We start from the raw sequence: 15,494 nt of genomic DNA, 5'->3' as shown, positions 1-15,494 counted from the left end.
ATAGCACAGCGTTGCACAATATTATTTTGTATTTTTGTGTAATTGCCACTTACTATCTGAAATTATATACTTTAGTATATTCAATTAATTTAGTCTTTATAAATATTTAAAACTGGAATATATTTAGAACTTTTTCAACAATAAAATATAATGGTTCCCGATTTTATTGAAAAAATGCCAAAGAAATTTCGTAGAAAAAGTGGGAAAACTTGAACCGTTCACAGTTAATATCACCATTACATGCGATCCTACAATTTTATTTGGAGCTATTAGCGTAGCGCCCTTATCTTATCGCGAAATTCGAACATAAATACAAAACATTACGATCGTACTACAACGGATTCGGATCAGTTCTAGGGTAAGGAAACGGACGAGATTCGCACTCGGAGTTTTCGCAGGGGCAGGTCGATTAATCTGTTTGTTGTTTTTATCGAGGGTCGAGAACGGCGAGCGGAGAGCGACACGACGGCGCCGCGCGGCCGACGGCGGCCACTCGCGGTACCGCAAAGTGCATCCGAAGCGCGCACTCCACTCGACAAACTTTACGCTCCCGAAATAAACTTTTCGCAACGCGCGCTATCGATCACCGACGGCGTAGATGCTCTCAAACGCGCCGAAGACGCTCCTGACGTACTAACCCTGATCGGCGTACGGGTCGGGTCCGGCTCGGAGATAGGTTGCGGGAGCACTCGCGCGGTTGCGATCGGGAGCACTGACTTGAGCACTTTGGACATGTAAAGTCGGAGCGGACACGTGATAGAAACGCGCGGCGCGGCCGGCGTCGGCGCTAGAGGAGCGGCGCGACCGAGTGAGCGCGAGCGGAGAGTCCCCACGCGCCCCACGCGCCCCACGCGCCGAGCCAGCGCGCGCACGGCCCGCCCCGCATCGACCGCCACCCCCACCCCACCGCGCCACCGCCCCCCCGGCCCAGCGCCGCGACGCCCGACTGTTTTTCTCTCGGCACCGACCGGGGGACGCACCTGATTTTTTCCGTGATATTTTTTCCTCCCTCTCCTCGCGACGCGATCCGTTCGCTTTCATTACGGTTTCGAGTTTGATTTATCACCGCAGCGACTCTGAAATATTCTTGCGATGGTACCGGCTGTCGAACTCTCACCTCCGATTAGCATCGATTAATAGAAATTAGCGTCCAACTAATGAATCAATTCCAAAAACCTTACAAAAAATATTAAAAACAGTATTTTCTTTATTTTCCACATATTATTTTTTGTAAGAAAGTAATAAACATTATATTATAACTGAAATAATACTTTCCTGCCTTTTGAATATACTATATTGATAAGATATTTTTTTAATTACAAATAAATTCATAACAATAATAATGTAATAATTACGAAAGCAATAAGCTATTAAATCCTAGTCCTAAATTATGCTCAATATCACTAATATCAAATGTTAAAAAACATAAAAATCACATACACAACGATTAACAGAATAATAAACTTATGAGTGATAAGTTAGACTGCATGGCTGCGTAGCGGTGGTCTACGGCGTAGCCGGCGGTGCCTTCACATTGGCCGCTAATAAGATGCACGCGGCCCAATGATTGGTATTCGCCGGACACCACTTCTCAACGACTAACATATTTGGCCGCGATTCAATTTTAATGTTTTCATATTTGTGCTATAACTTTTGGTAAAGAGGAAAATAAAGTATCTCAACGGGGGAAAGAAGTTATTTGTAAACGTTGACGTCTCGGCATTTTCATGCAAAGTATGAGGCACCCTTGTTCTATTTTGAAATTGTTTTGGTGGTCGGTATGCGGTTTCGTATAGTTTGATGCGTCAGCTATGATGGTAGTCGAGATTGAAAAGTGGTCGCTATTGCATATGTTGCAATAAAAGTTTTAAGACACTGACGGATGTAATATGAGGTTAGCCAAAATGTATTAAACTTACTCTTCCTATTTTTATGTCGGTTCAAGTTAAATTCAAAGTAGCCAGCTCTTTGAATACTGTTTCATATTTTAAAATTTAAATGTATTTCTAGTGAAATTTGCTAAAGGAATAAGATTTACATAATCTACGTGTAAGTTTATTAATGTCATACTTATGCAGTTTTCAAGATAGAACCTTCAAATGTTCAAGTTTGAATTGTGGAAATACAATTCCTGTATATATTATGTCTGCAGCAAGGTGTGTAACTCTAAGGTGAATATTAATAAGATGCACTGCTTAGTAAGCGAAGGTGCGGTTTCTACTTAGTCATGGAGTGTTATAACGCCCTTCAATACACCATCAATCATTTTATTCCATAGATTGTGATTATCCACCGTTTACAAAGGGAATTTAAAACTAAGTGTCTTTTCCAATAGTTAAAATAATTACTTTAACAAGTTAGCTATTCTTGTACTTAATTGTATCGCTATTGATTATTTTATTGCTTTTAATCATAGTGCAGGGTGTAGTCTGCGAATGTAATATAAGAATCATTAGTTCTAAAACTAAAATTAACAGCTTAATTTAAACTTAATGAGCATTTAAACATTGTTTAACTAAACTAGATAGGTTTACTCTGAAATCCACTAAACTAAGGACGTGAGGTACGGTAGCATGTATCATTCCGACTTAAGGCTTCCTGCCGACGAGCAGTCGTAACTGTCGCCGCTGACAACCCCTAACTATTAATGGGGAGCTCTATTACAAACAATATTGCCAATAGTACAGCACTGCTGGCAAGGAAGGACGCACTAATAATGATATATATTCACTACGTTGTTATGCACAAATCTGTTTATCTTCAATTTAATGTACATTTAGTGTGCAGTAAGATTAATTTGTGATTTTTTATACATTACTTTAACTTGTGGAGTAATGTAATAGTAAGCTTCAGACTTTATCCGGTTATAAGTGAAACTATGATGCGTGGAGCAAGCAGTATAATCCATGATCCATCAGGTCAAATATACAGGCAGACATAAACTTCCTTTGTTGGAGTCAATGCGATCTTCACAATGGTTGTGTATGAATATTGGTGATCGTCGATGGATACTGTTTATTCATCAACACAATGCAAGTTGTCTATCTCTGGTATATTAAGGTATTTAATCTTAGTGGTCTCCGACGACTTATGTGCTGAATAGAAATCATAATATCTTAATCATACGAAGTGTACAGCAGTGTAATGACCGTAAATAAGTATATTAATAAGCGTTTCAATTTTGTTTGAACTGTAAAAGTAGGTATGTAAAAGTGGTTTGACAAAGATTAGAAGGCATCCGAAGAAATCAAAATGTTGACGGGGCTCATAAATATTGTTATTTATTTACTTACTTACTTTTTGGTTCCTATACTGATGTGACTACTTAATCAGACAAGCCGCATTTCATAATTGTATAATGAACGCATAATTATTCCTCTGTATGTCTTAAAAATCTTTGTGCAAATATCACGGAATAGGTATACTTGGACTACTCCAAATACAATAAATCTTATTAGACTTATTATTCAGACAATATCAAAAGATATGACCAACCATTACCCTTACCTTAACTAAACCCACTTTATCAGATGAGAAATCGGTAGAGTCAGAAAGCGGTAGTTGCGGGAATCGATACGAATGATAGAACTACGTCTCTAAATTTAAAGCTCCATCTAGCTTTCTGAATCTATTTACAACTCGTGACATACATAAGACACCTGCGGTCTGAGCTCCGGTAAGGGTAGCCTGATAAGTATTTATGTCCATACTCAAAATAGAGTTAGCAGCTTAAGACCGTATTCAGCGATCTATTTCCAACAGACCATTCGCTACTTCGATGCATGACATGATTGTTATATAGGTCAGATGATCATAAGGGATTTATCTAGTAGTCATAACAAATAACGATAAACTTTACGAACGCCAATAAGACAGAACTAAGAGAATGATAAATGAAATAATAATGATACGTTTTCATTTTATACGACACGTGTGTACGTCATCGTTACATCAAAGCACCGAAGTAGTAACTTGGCGGCGTTCATTAAAAAGAGCCACAAAACAGTTTGTACGACATACTTTCCGACGAAACGGTAGAAATTAAAAATAATCACCGGAGTACGGGCACGGAAGCAGAGATATGAAAAATAATAGGCGTGTCTACCTGCCGACCTACCGGGTCAGGATGTACGGGACAACGATTACATGGGGCTGAAATCTTGCGTTTTATGAAACGCGAAACGGTCATGCAACTTTATAGTTGAGACGGCTATTGAAAACCCTGTTGCCTACCATCCTAACACTGTTATGTTGTCTTGTTATTAAGATGCATTGTGTATGTTGTTGATATAAATTTTCACACTTAGATATGAGTCCAAGTGAGTGAGTTAGTTTTGAATATAATGTAAGTTATTGTGAGGAAGTTATATTCTAGACTTTTCTACAGTGTTCAGTATGTTGTGTGAAGTGCACACTTAGAACACAATTATTTACTAATATTATTTTTATTTTTAGTAACATAGTTTTAGATTAGATGTTATTTTTACAAAGTTAGAATCCATCTAATGCGACTAGACTATTGTAATTAACCCCACATAAGATTAAAATCTTTTCTGAGGTCGCTTGTAATTGCGCCGTTATAACTGACAATTAACGTGGAATCTCATGTAAGTACTATATTTGGAAACATTCTTCTTACCAGAAGTAATGTGCATTTAGCACTGCGGTCCTGCAGTCCATGTGATGGTAAGCGCTAACTGGTGCCCATGGATTTCTATATTCTACCTCTATTTGAGGTTGAACCCTTAAGACTAAGTTGCAATACCTCATATAAGTTTGGCTTATTTTATTTTTGACACCAGCACTCAAAAAACGCTGTTTTAAGGCATAAATGGGAATGACGGTGACTACGATCGAATTACAAACTGCCCTAAACAATGACCTTAACGAAATTGCATTATTTCTATGATTCCAACATGCACCACAAACACACTGCTTTGCGGCAAATCTTACACGTGAAAGCAGTAATTCACTTGGAATTACTTGGAATGGGATGCCTTTTGTTTGTGTTGTAGGCATGATTAATTACGCACTGCGTGCACTGACAGCGAAGCGATCTTGGAACCTCGCGGAAGGATGTGTCACTTGCAGATTTATGAAAAATTGCTCATTTTGTTAAGTAATTGATATTTTACCCTTTTGTAGTATGAAAGAGGGTTTGTTTTTCATACGATAGAATAAGAAATTCAGCATTTTAACTAGTAACTGTCAATTATAGTGTAAGAAATTGTACCTAATTTAAAACGAGGGTACCTAGACTTTGATACAGAAGACATTGTAAAACTGAAAGTGTTTTTGGAGGTGTTTTTCGCGGTTTGAGAGCAAAATGCTCATATGTTGCAAGAGTTTATGGCATCAGTGAACTATATCAACATTTGCTACTTTGATCATACAGGATACTAAACGACATTATTAGATGAATTTAATATTTACCATTCGAGTTTACGCACTTGATGGGTTCTGTAACTTCACACTTCCCTATCTTGGACAAACGTTTCATAAAATTACCACCTCAAAATGACCTTTCTTTACATAAAATCTATATAAGTGTACACCATATAATTTTACATCATAACCAAGACTTTACATCAGATTTCAAAGCATTATAACAAAGATTAGTATAGCGTTGTATTAGTTATGATGCAGTGGCTAATTTACCCTTTACATTACTCTACAATCTGTTTCAATCTGCTATTGTAGTAAACCCTTTGATGTTCTTCCGTTACAATCAGTAATGTAATGTTCCCAGTCAGTTATAATCTAATCCTGGCTGCAGTCAGAGTGAAACGGGGCATACCATTGTCTTTTGGTATATAGGTCCTATATATTTTACGGGCTTTGGTATCTGAACTAAATTCTTTGCATTTTTTTTAAATAAAAACATTAAATAAAGATTCAAAAGAAGTTGACTGTACGAATCAACATAGTTAGGTTTTAGAACATATTTGACTGAATTGAAATGTCGCATTAGATATGTCTTAAACTGCCCTTTCATTCAAAACACAGAAGACCTAACACTGTTGTATAATATAATTTAATAGTAAACATATTTTAAATCCTAATAATATATTATTCATATGATATCTTCCATGACATTTTTTATAGGTTGGATGGTGGTGGTTGGAGGGTGGTATAATGTAAATTAAAATAATAAAGAGAGTATGTAGTAGTGTGAGTAAGTAAGAGTGTAGATAAAAGGAAAACGGAAAGCCTTCCATGTATTAAGCCATACTACAGCAGGAATAATTAAACATAGCGACAGTATTTTAGGAGCTAAACAAACTTATTCAAGTTTTGATACTTTATATATGTCAATGTATTTAATATGCTAGTATTTCAACGCATTTACTATTTTACAGCTAGCAATGCATATAAACGTACATAATGAGTTAAAATCGAATCTCTGGTAGTTGCAGAGACGGTTTATTGTCTACTGGGAGTTAGAACACTGCAATTGTAGAAGCCATCTTTGACTTGTTAGTTTATATCCCAACCGATTTTGCTTATGAGATAGAATTATAGATATACATTATGTTATATAGTTGAAGTTTAATATTCTTGAAATGATTATGTCGTATGTATATTTATACTTGTACGTTTTAGTACAATGGAGATGTACAGTATATAATTATGCATTTTAAAGTAATAATAAAAATCCCCACTGAAGTATTATTAAAATGTTATCTATATGAGTATGAGTTAACTGGCGGCAACCCTATTTGTTTCCCATCGCTGGGCACTGATCCCGAGACTGAATGGGGCTTGAAGTATTCTCCACTACACTTTACTGGATTGATTTGGCTACATGTGCATTGAAAAGAAATTTAACATGAATAGATCATTAATACCTTGTAGGTAAAATTGTGAATCAGTGTATATACAAAGTTATTTAAAAATATATTAATTTCTAATTATGTTTCTTAATTAATCTTACTTTTAATACCGCACAATAATATTAACTTCAAAAGCAGAGTAAACATTACTTTAGTGATGGAAAATAATAAATAATGTAGAATGTAGATACTTTCATATTTTCTAAGGCTGATTCTAGAATAAAGGCGTGGGCCGCAAACGAGTAGGAAGATAGTTGATTACAACAAGCAATTTTAAATTAACATTTGTTCAGTAAAATTTTACTCAAGATAATCTTCAATATTAGAGAAATAATTTTCTTGTAGACTGTGATTTCATGTAATTCAAGAACAACAATTTAAATTATCTCTCTACTATTATACTAACTTTAGTTAAAACAATCACTAAAGAAGGTTTGTAAATAACAAAGCGAATGAAATCTTAGAAATTGTGATGCTTAATTTATTTAAGAGAGATGTTCAAGAGATTTAATTGTATACAATGATAGCGAGCTTTTTAAAAAGATTTTGTTCAGAAAATCGTAAAGCAAATGGCGAAGTTTACGAGCGGGAACACGTTAATGTACAGTACGGTAAAAGGAAAAACTCTCACTCCGTACAATCGACTAGGGTTTTATATGCTTTTAAAATATATTATAAAAGAAATTAAATTTTAAAAGTACTTTAAAATTCGACGTTGCAACATTAAATCCATTTCCGCTTTCATGTAATTAATTGGAGGTTTAAAGACTGAAATAACACAAGCAATTAAGCAACAATCCGGCAGAGATAAAGCGGCGTGATTGCGACGATCGGCGGTACCGATAGTGCAAAACAGATAAAACTCTCATCAAATACAATCAGCGGTCGCCTGGACAGGGCTTAAACCTAGGCCTGTATATCCCGCCATTTCCTCGGGGCAAATTTCATTACCACTAGCTTGTCCAATAATCCAAAGCGGACAAGTGCCTTAATCTACCCGCGCCAGTTCGATTCCAACTCTTAAACGCGCCACTTGCTTCATTTTTACGTATAATCCACTTTTAATTGCCTCCCCACTGAGGCATTATTAAATTTTAAACAGAAATTAATTATAAAAACAAGTCTCAAAGGCCGCCGATGTGACAACGGATGATATCGTTGTTAATTTATTTAAGAAAGAGTTAAGAAGACTTTGTTTCTGTTTGATGTAATCATCGATTAAGATTTAAGATATTGGCCCGTCAACGACAGAAGATTAGACAAAATCCCCGCTTAATCAATTCAGTGAGGGATTCAATAGTTTGTAATTAAAATTGTGTTTAAATGAAAAGGTTTAAGTCGATTTGAAGCACTTCTTCAAACCATCTTACTTTTTGATTTTAGATTATTTGTTTATATCCAATTCTTAATGATACGCTCACATACTTACAACATATACCTTTGAATTATTAAATAAAAAAGTTTTTAAGAGGATAAAATGTTATCCATATTAACACTTATGGTTTATGCCTTTTGATTTACCTTTACCGTATCTACGTGGAAATTGAACCACGTTGTCTATTAAATTAAAATAGAAACATTAAGCTGCAAGCGTAAAAAAGAATATGTGTTGAATACATTAAGCATTCAAAATAAATGTAATGACAACGAGCATAGTCGACAACTAACATGTCCTTAAGTTATCTAACATAGAACGTGACCACATGTCTTAATTAAAATAACCCTTACTACCTCTTAGTTATTAGAAGGCTAATGCTAGTGACCCGTTCCAGAAAGGAGAGATTCGCTGTAGTCATAGCATTAGAAATGACTGTCAGTAAATACAATATATAGTTGATCCATTACAGAATGTCTGAGGATTTAAATCTTGTAGACGCTTCCTACCTGCTGGCATCTAGGAAAAAAAACTGTTCTATTATAGGTGGACATCACACCAAATATAATATTATTAGGATGTAAATGCGTGCGTTGATAATATGAAAAGTCTTTGAAGAAAGTATCATTCGAAGCGGAACAGCATTTGGCGTTTAGAGCGGCGCTGTAGACAGCTGTCATTGCACGCTGGCGTCGCGCCAAATGATTGTACGCTATCACAAAACGCTCCTTCCAAACGCTATACCGTGTAATCTGTGTAATTTTATAATTATAAGCCAATCAGAGCTTGACGTCACACTTGTTTTTCGCTTTATCTATATCCAAAAGTAAGGACGAGGCACATTGATAAATTGTTTACTGACTAAAGTTGTTTATTTTCGGACTGGCCGTAATATCAAAATAAAATAACGGGTAAATTCAAATTTTTAAATATTGACGTTTTATTCATTAGACACAAAAATACAGCCAGTCATAAATCGGAACTCGTCAAATAAGGCTTTTCATTTTATTTATTTATTGATGGTCACAAGACCTAGAGGCTGAATGTACAGCACTTGGAGGTATTTATATAGATTTTATCATCTGCATTATTATCACAAGTACCTACACAAGCATTCAAAAATACTGAAAGTGTTTCCTATTTTCTGTTCGGAAATAGAAATAGCAGCGGTAAGATATCATTTTGTGGTACATAATATTATGAATCCATTTTATTGGTCCTGTACGTTAATGTTTATATTTAATTAGATCGAAACATTTATGTTTAACTACATGCGATACGATTATCATTAATTTTTATTTCACGCAATGATGATAAACAATTATTTAAATGATTTCACATACGAAAATAATTATGATAAATTATTATGAATACGTTAAAATTATAATTTTGTGGTGGTGCGTGTTTCGTGATAAAGCTCGTAACATTACAAAATAATGATATCTGTACGAATGTGATATTAAAGTGATGCACCATTGACGAAATCATTTTTAATTCTGCCGATAGCCGGTTAAATATTTAACACGTCTGTAATTATGTATTGCCTCATTTACGTTGCAATCTGTACAAACAAATAAAATTAATGTTTATGTCTGCTATATTGAAATGCTTGCGAAAGCTTATTTGAACGATACCAAATATTAAAACTGATATCTACCTATCTATTTCAAAAGGATTTAGAGTTGCTAGGTTAAGTGGTATAATCTGGTAGAATAATGATTATCAAATTTATGTTTTATTTAATTTTGTTACACCGTAATGATATTTATTTATAAATACAAACTTCAAATAACTATAATTACAAATATTGAGAAATATATTTTCACTAAAGTAGAAAACTCTAATGCATTTATTTCAGTTCGTATTTCCCACAGACAGTTGATTATAATCAACTGTAAATAGAACAGGCATCCTAAATTAGCCTCGTTTAAGCTGTGCACCCATAATAAGGTGTTATATCTACTACAACTACATCGAAAATTTCCTCATTACAACTAAAACACAACAAACAATAAAAATAACATATAACAAAATTACTCTAACCGTTAATGACGGTAATCTGTAATGCGACACGATTCGAACAATTTGTAGGTACATACAGTACAGCAGAAACGTAGAGTAGAATAGATACGTCATAGTAGATCGACACGACGTCACCGATGTCTGTGAACCGCGCGGATTAATCGAAGACTGCAGTTACGATTAGTCGATGATTAATGCTCGCACTGCGACGCCATCTGCCGAATTAATTGCTTCATTTCCTCTAGACGGCTCCAAATGGAATTTTGTACTTCGATTCGGGACGCCATTTTTGTTCACTCAGTTCGCTCGTTCAGGTGTGTTTTACTACGTGATTTACGGCCCTACATTTAAATAGATTTTTTTGGAAGCGCTTAATTCGCACCTCCGTTGTAACTAGAATGAGAGTGTTTAAATACTGGATACGGTTTTATTTAAATGGGTTAATTTGAAATTGAACGTGTTTGGAGATAATTGGTATTGCTAGGAATTTGGAAATAAATTTACTTATCATACTACTATCATTATTACATTGAATATTTTGAATAGTTCTGAGATCCTTAAGAAAAAAGGAACTAGTTACTTCAAGATTAGGACTTTTAATATATGTTTCATGCAATCCCTTACATGAAGCATAACTACATTTGTCAGTTAACTGATGTTTCCGCCGAGAATCCAACTGTAAAGGTTGTATCAGTTAAACAACAGGCAAGATGTGAAGTCACTATTGGTCAGCAGACACCAAGAAAGATAGAAGTTCTACCTGAGATCGGTAACAGGCACTTTGCTACCTTTTTGAATTAAATTGGAATGTATGTGAAGTCATTATTGGCCAGCAGTCACCAGTATCAGACTCCAAGAAAGACAAAAGCTCTTCCTGAAATCGGTAACAGATACTTAGCTACCTTTTTGGATGTTTTCCTACCCTTTAAACTCAAACTGAAATGTCATATCGCTGTTTTAGAGCAGATAACGTAAATGAAACTGCGATAGGTACCACTTTGAAAGATTGTCAGCCCTTCAATTATAACGAATAACATAGTAAACAAATATCCAATGTATGCGGGTGGGGAAGAATTTGATGGTTTAAGAACGAGTTGAACTCCTTTGTGAGCTTGGAAACTTTTTACAAAAGAGGGCCCGCATGATTTGTGAATGCGTGTAATTTTTCACGTCATATGTTTTGTAACGATTTTCCGACCAAACAGTTTACCGAATAAAGTTCGCTATTGTGTCGGAGAGACTTTTTGGCGTGAGTTTAGCCTTTTTCTTAGTCAGTTATGGAAAGTTTTATAATATTTGACGGATTAGCTTGCGCTGCGAAAGATTAGAACTACATTATATTATTTTCTTTCATTTTACTTACATTATCTTTTTTTATTAAGCGTTGTATTCATTTCAATTCGCCAAAGAGTAATTTATTTAAAAGTCAATAACTTCAACAACAAAAGAATATAATCGTTTAGTTTTAATTGATTATTTTAAGATTGAAGTACACACATTTAGGTAGAAAGATGAAATATACCTTTTGTTACGAGACCGTCACATGACTTTAAATAACGTATTGTGACCGCAAGGCCCACGGCTATGAACTATTTGAGCTATCGATATCTGTCACCACATCTATCGGGATTGACGGGTTTTGGCCGCGAATATAAAGTAGGTTTACAAAGCTTATATTTTGAAAGGTGCAACTCTTTGTGCATGGTTGAATTATGGGTATATTCAGTAGCACATCAATTTGTAACTTATAAACGCATTGTTATCCTATACTATCTTAAGTTGTTTAAAAAAATAGGTCTTATTTTGATTATTCGAGTTAGTCAAAACACTAAAATGTTTATTACTATTAAATATTTTTAGTCAGAAACATTTTATCAACCTTTATTATGTAAAAAATCTGGACTCAAGATAAAAGTCCTAAATTGTCTTGAGAAAAAATCTTCAACACATTGAGCTAGCCCTGCAATAGTAATAACGCATGTTTTATCAGGAAAAGATAAGGCATAAAAGTTTAAAAATAGCAGTGACATCAAACGCCCGCTTTTCACTTCTAAAACACTTAAAAAATCCATACATACTACCTGCTCCAGATATGTGCACCTACCCCTAATACTTCGTATAATGTTATACTTTCATAAAGCCAATCCCTTGTCGCCGCAGTGTATTAGTCAGTTGAGTGCTGGTTGCTCGAGGCTTTGAGCTATCGAGGCCTGTCAGCGAATCTATCGAGATTGACGGGCTTTGGCCAGCGGACTAAATGGAATTTTACAACGCTTTATCAACTTTGAAACCCCGTCAAAAGATTTAAAACCCGCCCACTCTTGTAAATTGCTTTGAAGACAGGTAGTATAAAATTTGATATTTAAGAGAGACGAATTTAGGTTATCGTTATTTGACGGAAATTAGTGAAGTTTTAATTATAGTAGACATTCATAAAATATTGATCGTCCGTTATAGTTGATGCTTTCTTAATATTTGTCCAATTAGTTCTCTTTTAAAATATGTCAGAATATAGAATACAACACACATTTTTATTTTTGTATTATCTTATTAATAATATACAGATTTTCACGCAAAAATCCGGTCACTAATTCCGAAATGACATTTTGTCTAAGTAAAAGAAGTGCTCTCGTACGTCCTGGTTTCATACACCGCACTATATCACACATAGTAAATCCAAACGTCATAACGTAACCCTTGCCGTATTCCCTGTAGATTAATACAACAAAGGAGAATTAAGTGGCAGACAGCGCGGTGTGCCGAGCCGCGACCAACCTAAGTACGAACCACTTCCTCCCACCTTCATACCGAACACTCTACGCAACATATGTCTCCTACACAATTTTTATCACAAAAAGAAGCGAGCGGTCTCCGTTTTATTTTCTTTTTCACTTGTTTAATACGATTTGGATTCCATCCAATGCAAATTGGTTTATTCTATGCGAGTTACAAAACAAACTGATTAGGTAAATCAACACTACAGGCGTTTTCGATTACGATTTCACCGACGGAACGGCAGCTGCCTAATTAACATAATCCGGTTTGGAAATAAGCAAAGTTAATTTTGTATAAACTTTAAACATTTTCCGTTTTAAATTCAGACAGTTCGGCTGTCGCGAACGCACGATCATTTTGAATTCACTCGGCCCGTAGTCATTTTTCAAAAGCGATTTCGCTTCCAACTACATTCATTTACACTTAATAATTGTGTTCGGTCGCGGCTGCTGACTCATTATCATATAAATGAGAGAGAAAAAGCAACGGTCGGCCATTAATCAAGAGAATGGAGCAACAACACTGGCTAATACACTTATCAACTTTAATTCAATAATCCGGCGGCGCTCGCGCTGGACCTCCCAACTGGACTTTTCGTAACGTGAAAAATAAGTGGGGAATGGAACGCACGACCTCACACACTAATCCCAATTAATTGCAACCTACCTACTGCTTCGAACGAGATAACTCTCATACCGAAATATATATTTTGCCTCGATTATTCAAATGCGTTCTTAATTGAACTGGCCAACCATTCGTATTTTATACTTAGTAGTGAATTATTACGATATTTAAAACATCATTAACGTTGCTTCTGTAGTTTATGCCTGAAGGTTAGAGAACACATTTTTGTTATTCCTAAAAAGTATATAATATAACTAAGAAATATCTCAGTAACTATATAATCCCCTTAATCTAATGCGCTTAAGTTTGGACCGTGTACGCCGTAATCTATTGTTTAAACTGTTATGCGAAAATAAATTTGCCAACAAAAAGTATCTTAAATTATGCCAAGGCATAAATAAGAAGCGACTACGGCGTAGCAACGTAGCTGAAACGTAGCGATCTACGGAGGTAAGCGTAGCAAGCGCCACTTGTGACATCGTGCACCGTAATTCGGTACCTCTAAACTCTTTAAAACTATTACCATAATTCTATGTTCACATTTTGTTATGGCGGGTCTTGCTGTTCGTTCGTAATATGTAATACATTGCAGCTTGTAGCGCAGATAATTAATTCGTATAGTGAAATATATTGTGCAATGGAGTTATGGTCAAACGCCCAGCGCAGATTTAATGCGCTAATTATGTACGGTATTCGCTTGGATGACGTTGGTAATGGAGTTATGCAACGTCTTGACTTGTGACCTTTACAATTCAGAACAACAGAAATCACTTTGTAAAACAATGAGTACGAAATTGGAAATCGAATAGTACTCTAATTGGAATTCAAAGCGTGACTATAGTTATGCGGACCTCTATTTTTTTAATCAATCATAGCTATTACAATAATCAAAAATAATTTAAGAGTTCAGTGTTAGACACGTTTATTTTTAAATGAAACCATTATAAACGTAACTAGTTAATATATTAAAACGAAAAGAGCATAATATCAAAATCAGCTACCCCAGTTTTGTAAGAGCGAACGTAAAGGTTTCACGATCCAATTTCATGCCTTCGTGAACTCATGCACCAATGGTCTACCCACCAGAGAAATTTCACTAACACAAAGTTATGATTAATTGAGGCAATAATATGAAGACTATGCTACATTGTCCCGCGCTGAAATCTTAGGAAACAAAGACCACAGAGAACTTATTCAGTAATGTCGTTTCTTGAAAGATTTAATATTCTTTTGTTACCATATAATATTATACTAAAGAAAATTATAATATTTCACTGAAACTATGTGGAATTTATGCATGAATCTATATAGTGTCTGCTGTAGAACAGCAAAACTGTTGTCTTTTGGTTGAAGGGTGTATGAGGGTAGATAATATTTTATCTACTATATGTATTGATTAAAACTCGTTTTCAGAGCAGCAACGTATCTGTGGTCAATCACTGACAGCACATTATGTTAAAATTGATTTCCAAACCATACATTTTAATGGCAATATTTTACATGACCATAACAATGTTACTTATTTGATGTCATTAAAAATAATGGAGTTAAGTATTATATAACGCTATAAATAAACATTAAAATACTAAAGTAACCCTTACCTTCCACATCTCATTAAATATCCCATTAACAACAAATCCAAATGGGTTGCAACCCTGGCTACGACAAAAGTGTTTTACCTACATTTCAAATTTATTTTCACTCCTAACCGCTATAAATTTAAGTCCGAACCTTGCATTATTTAGACCTTTATAAAATATAATAGCTTAGGGTCTACAAATAGTGGTAATATATGCTTAACTCCTTTTCAAACAAGCGTAATATTTTGTTATTCGACTTTGTAATTCATAATGGTACCGTGACCG

General features: G+C 35.0%; 1 protein-coding gene across 11 annotated transcripts in view; it reads right to left on the bottom strand.

Moving 5' to 3' along the window:
* Nucleotides 1–15,494, bottom strand: part of Rbp6 (RNA-binding protein 6) — a 635,951-nt gene that overhangs the window by 231,590 nt on the left and 388,867 nt on the right. For 2 of the 11 annotated variants that reach the window (XM_073088089.1, XM_073088084.1), the window contains exon 1: nt 639–852. The exons of 5 other annotated variants lie outside the window; for them this stretch is intronic. Coding sequence is in view for 1 of the 6 variants with exons in the window: in XM_073088084.1 (XP_072944185.1) it covers nt 639–734 (96 nt within the window). In the remaining 5 variants the exon portion in view is untranslated. Of the gene's footprint in view, nt 1–53; nt 292–324; nt 571–638; nt 853–15,494 lie in introns of those variants that run through there. 4 more of the 11 variants (XM_073088085.1, XM_073088086.1, XM_073088088.1 and 1 more) reach the window with 4 other exon arrangements.

Source organism: Epargyreus clarus, unplaced genomic scaffold, assembly GCF_041222505.1.
Source record: "Epargyreus clarus isolate Ecla_fem2 unplaced genomic scaffold, WU_Ecla_fem_2.2 ptg000026l, whole genome shotgun sequence".
In the NCBI taxonomy this organism is placed as follows: Eukaryota; Metazoa; Arthropoda; class Insecta; order Lepidoptera; family Hesperiidae; genus Epargyreus; species Epargyreus clarus.
Note: the sequence above shows the minus strand (reverse complement) of the source record. Positions and strands in the feature narration are given on the sequence as shown.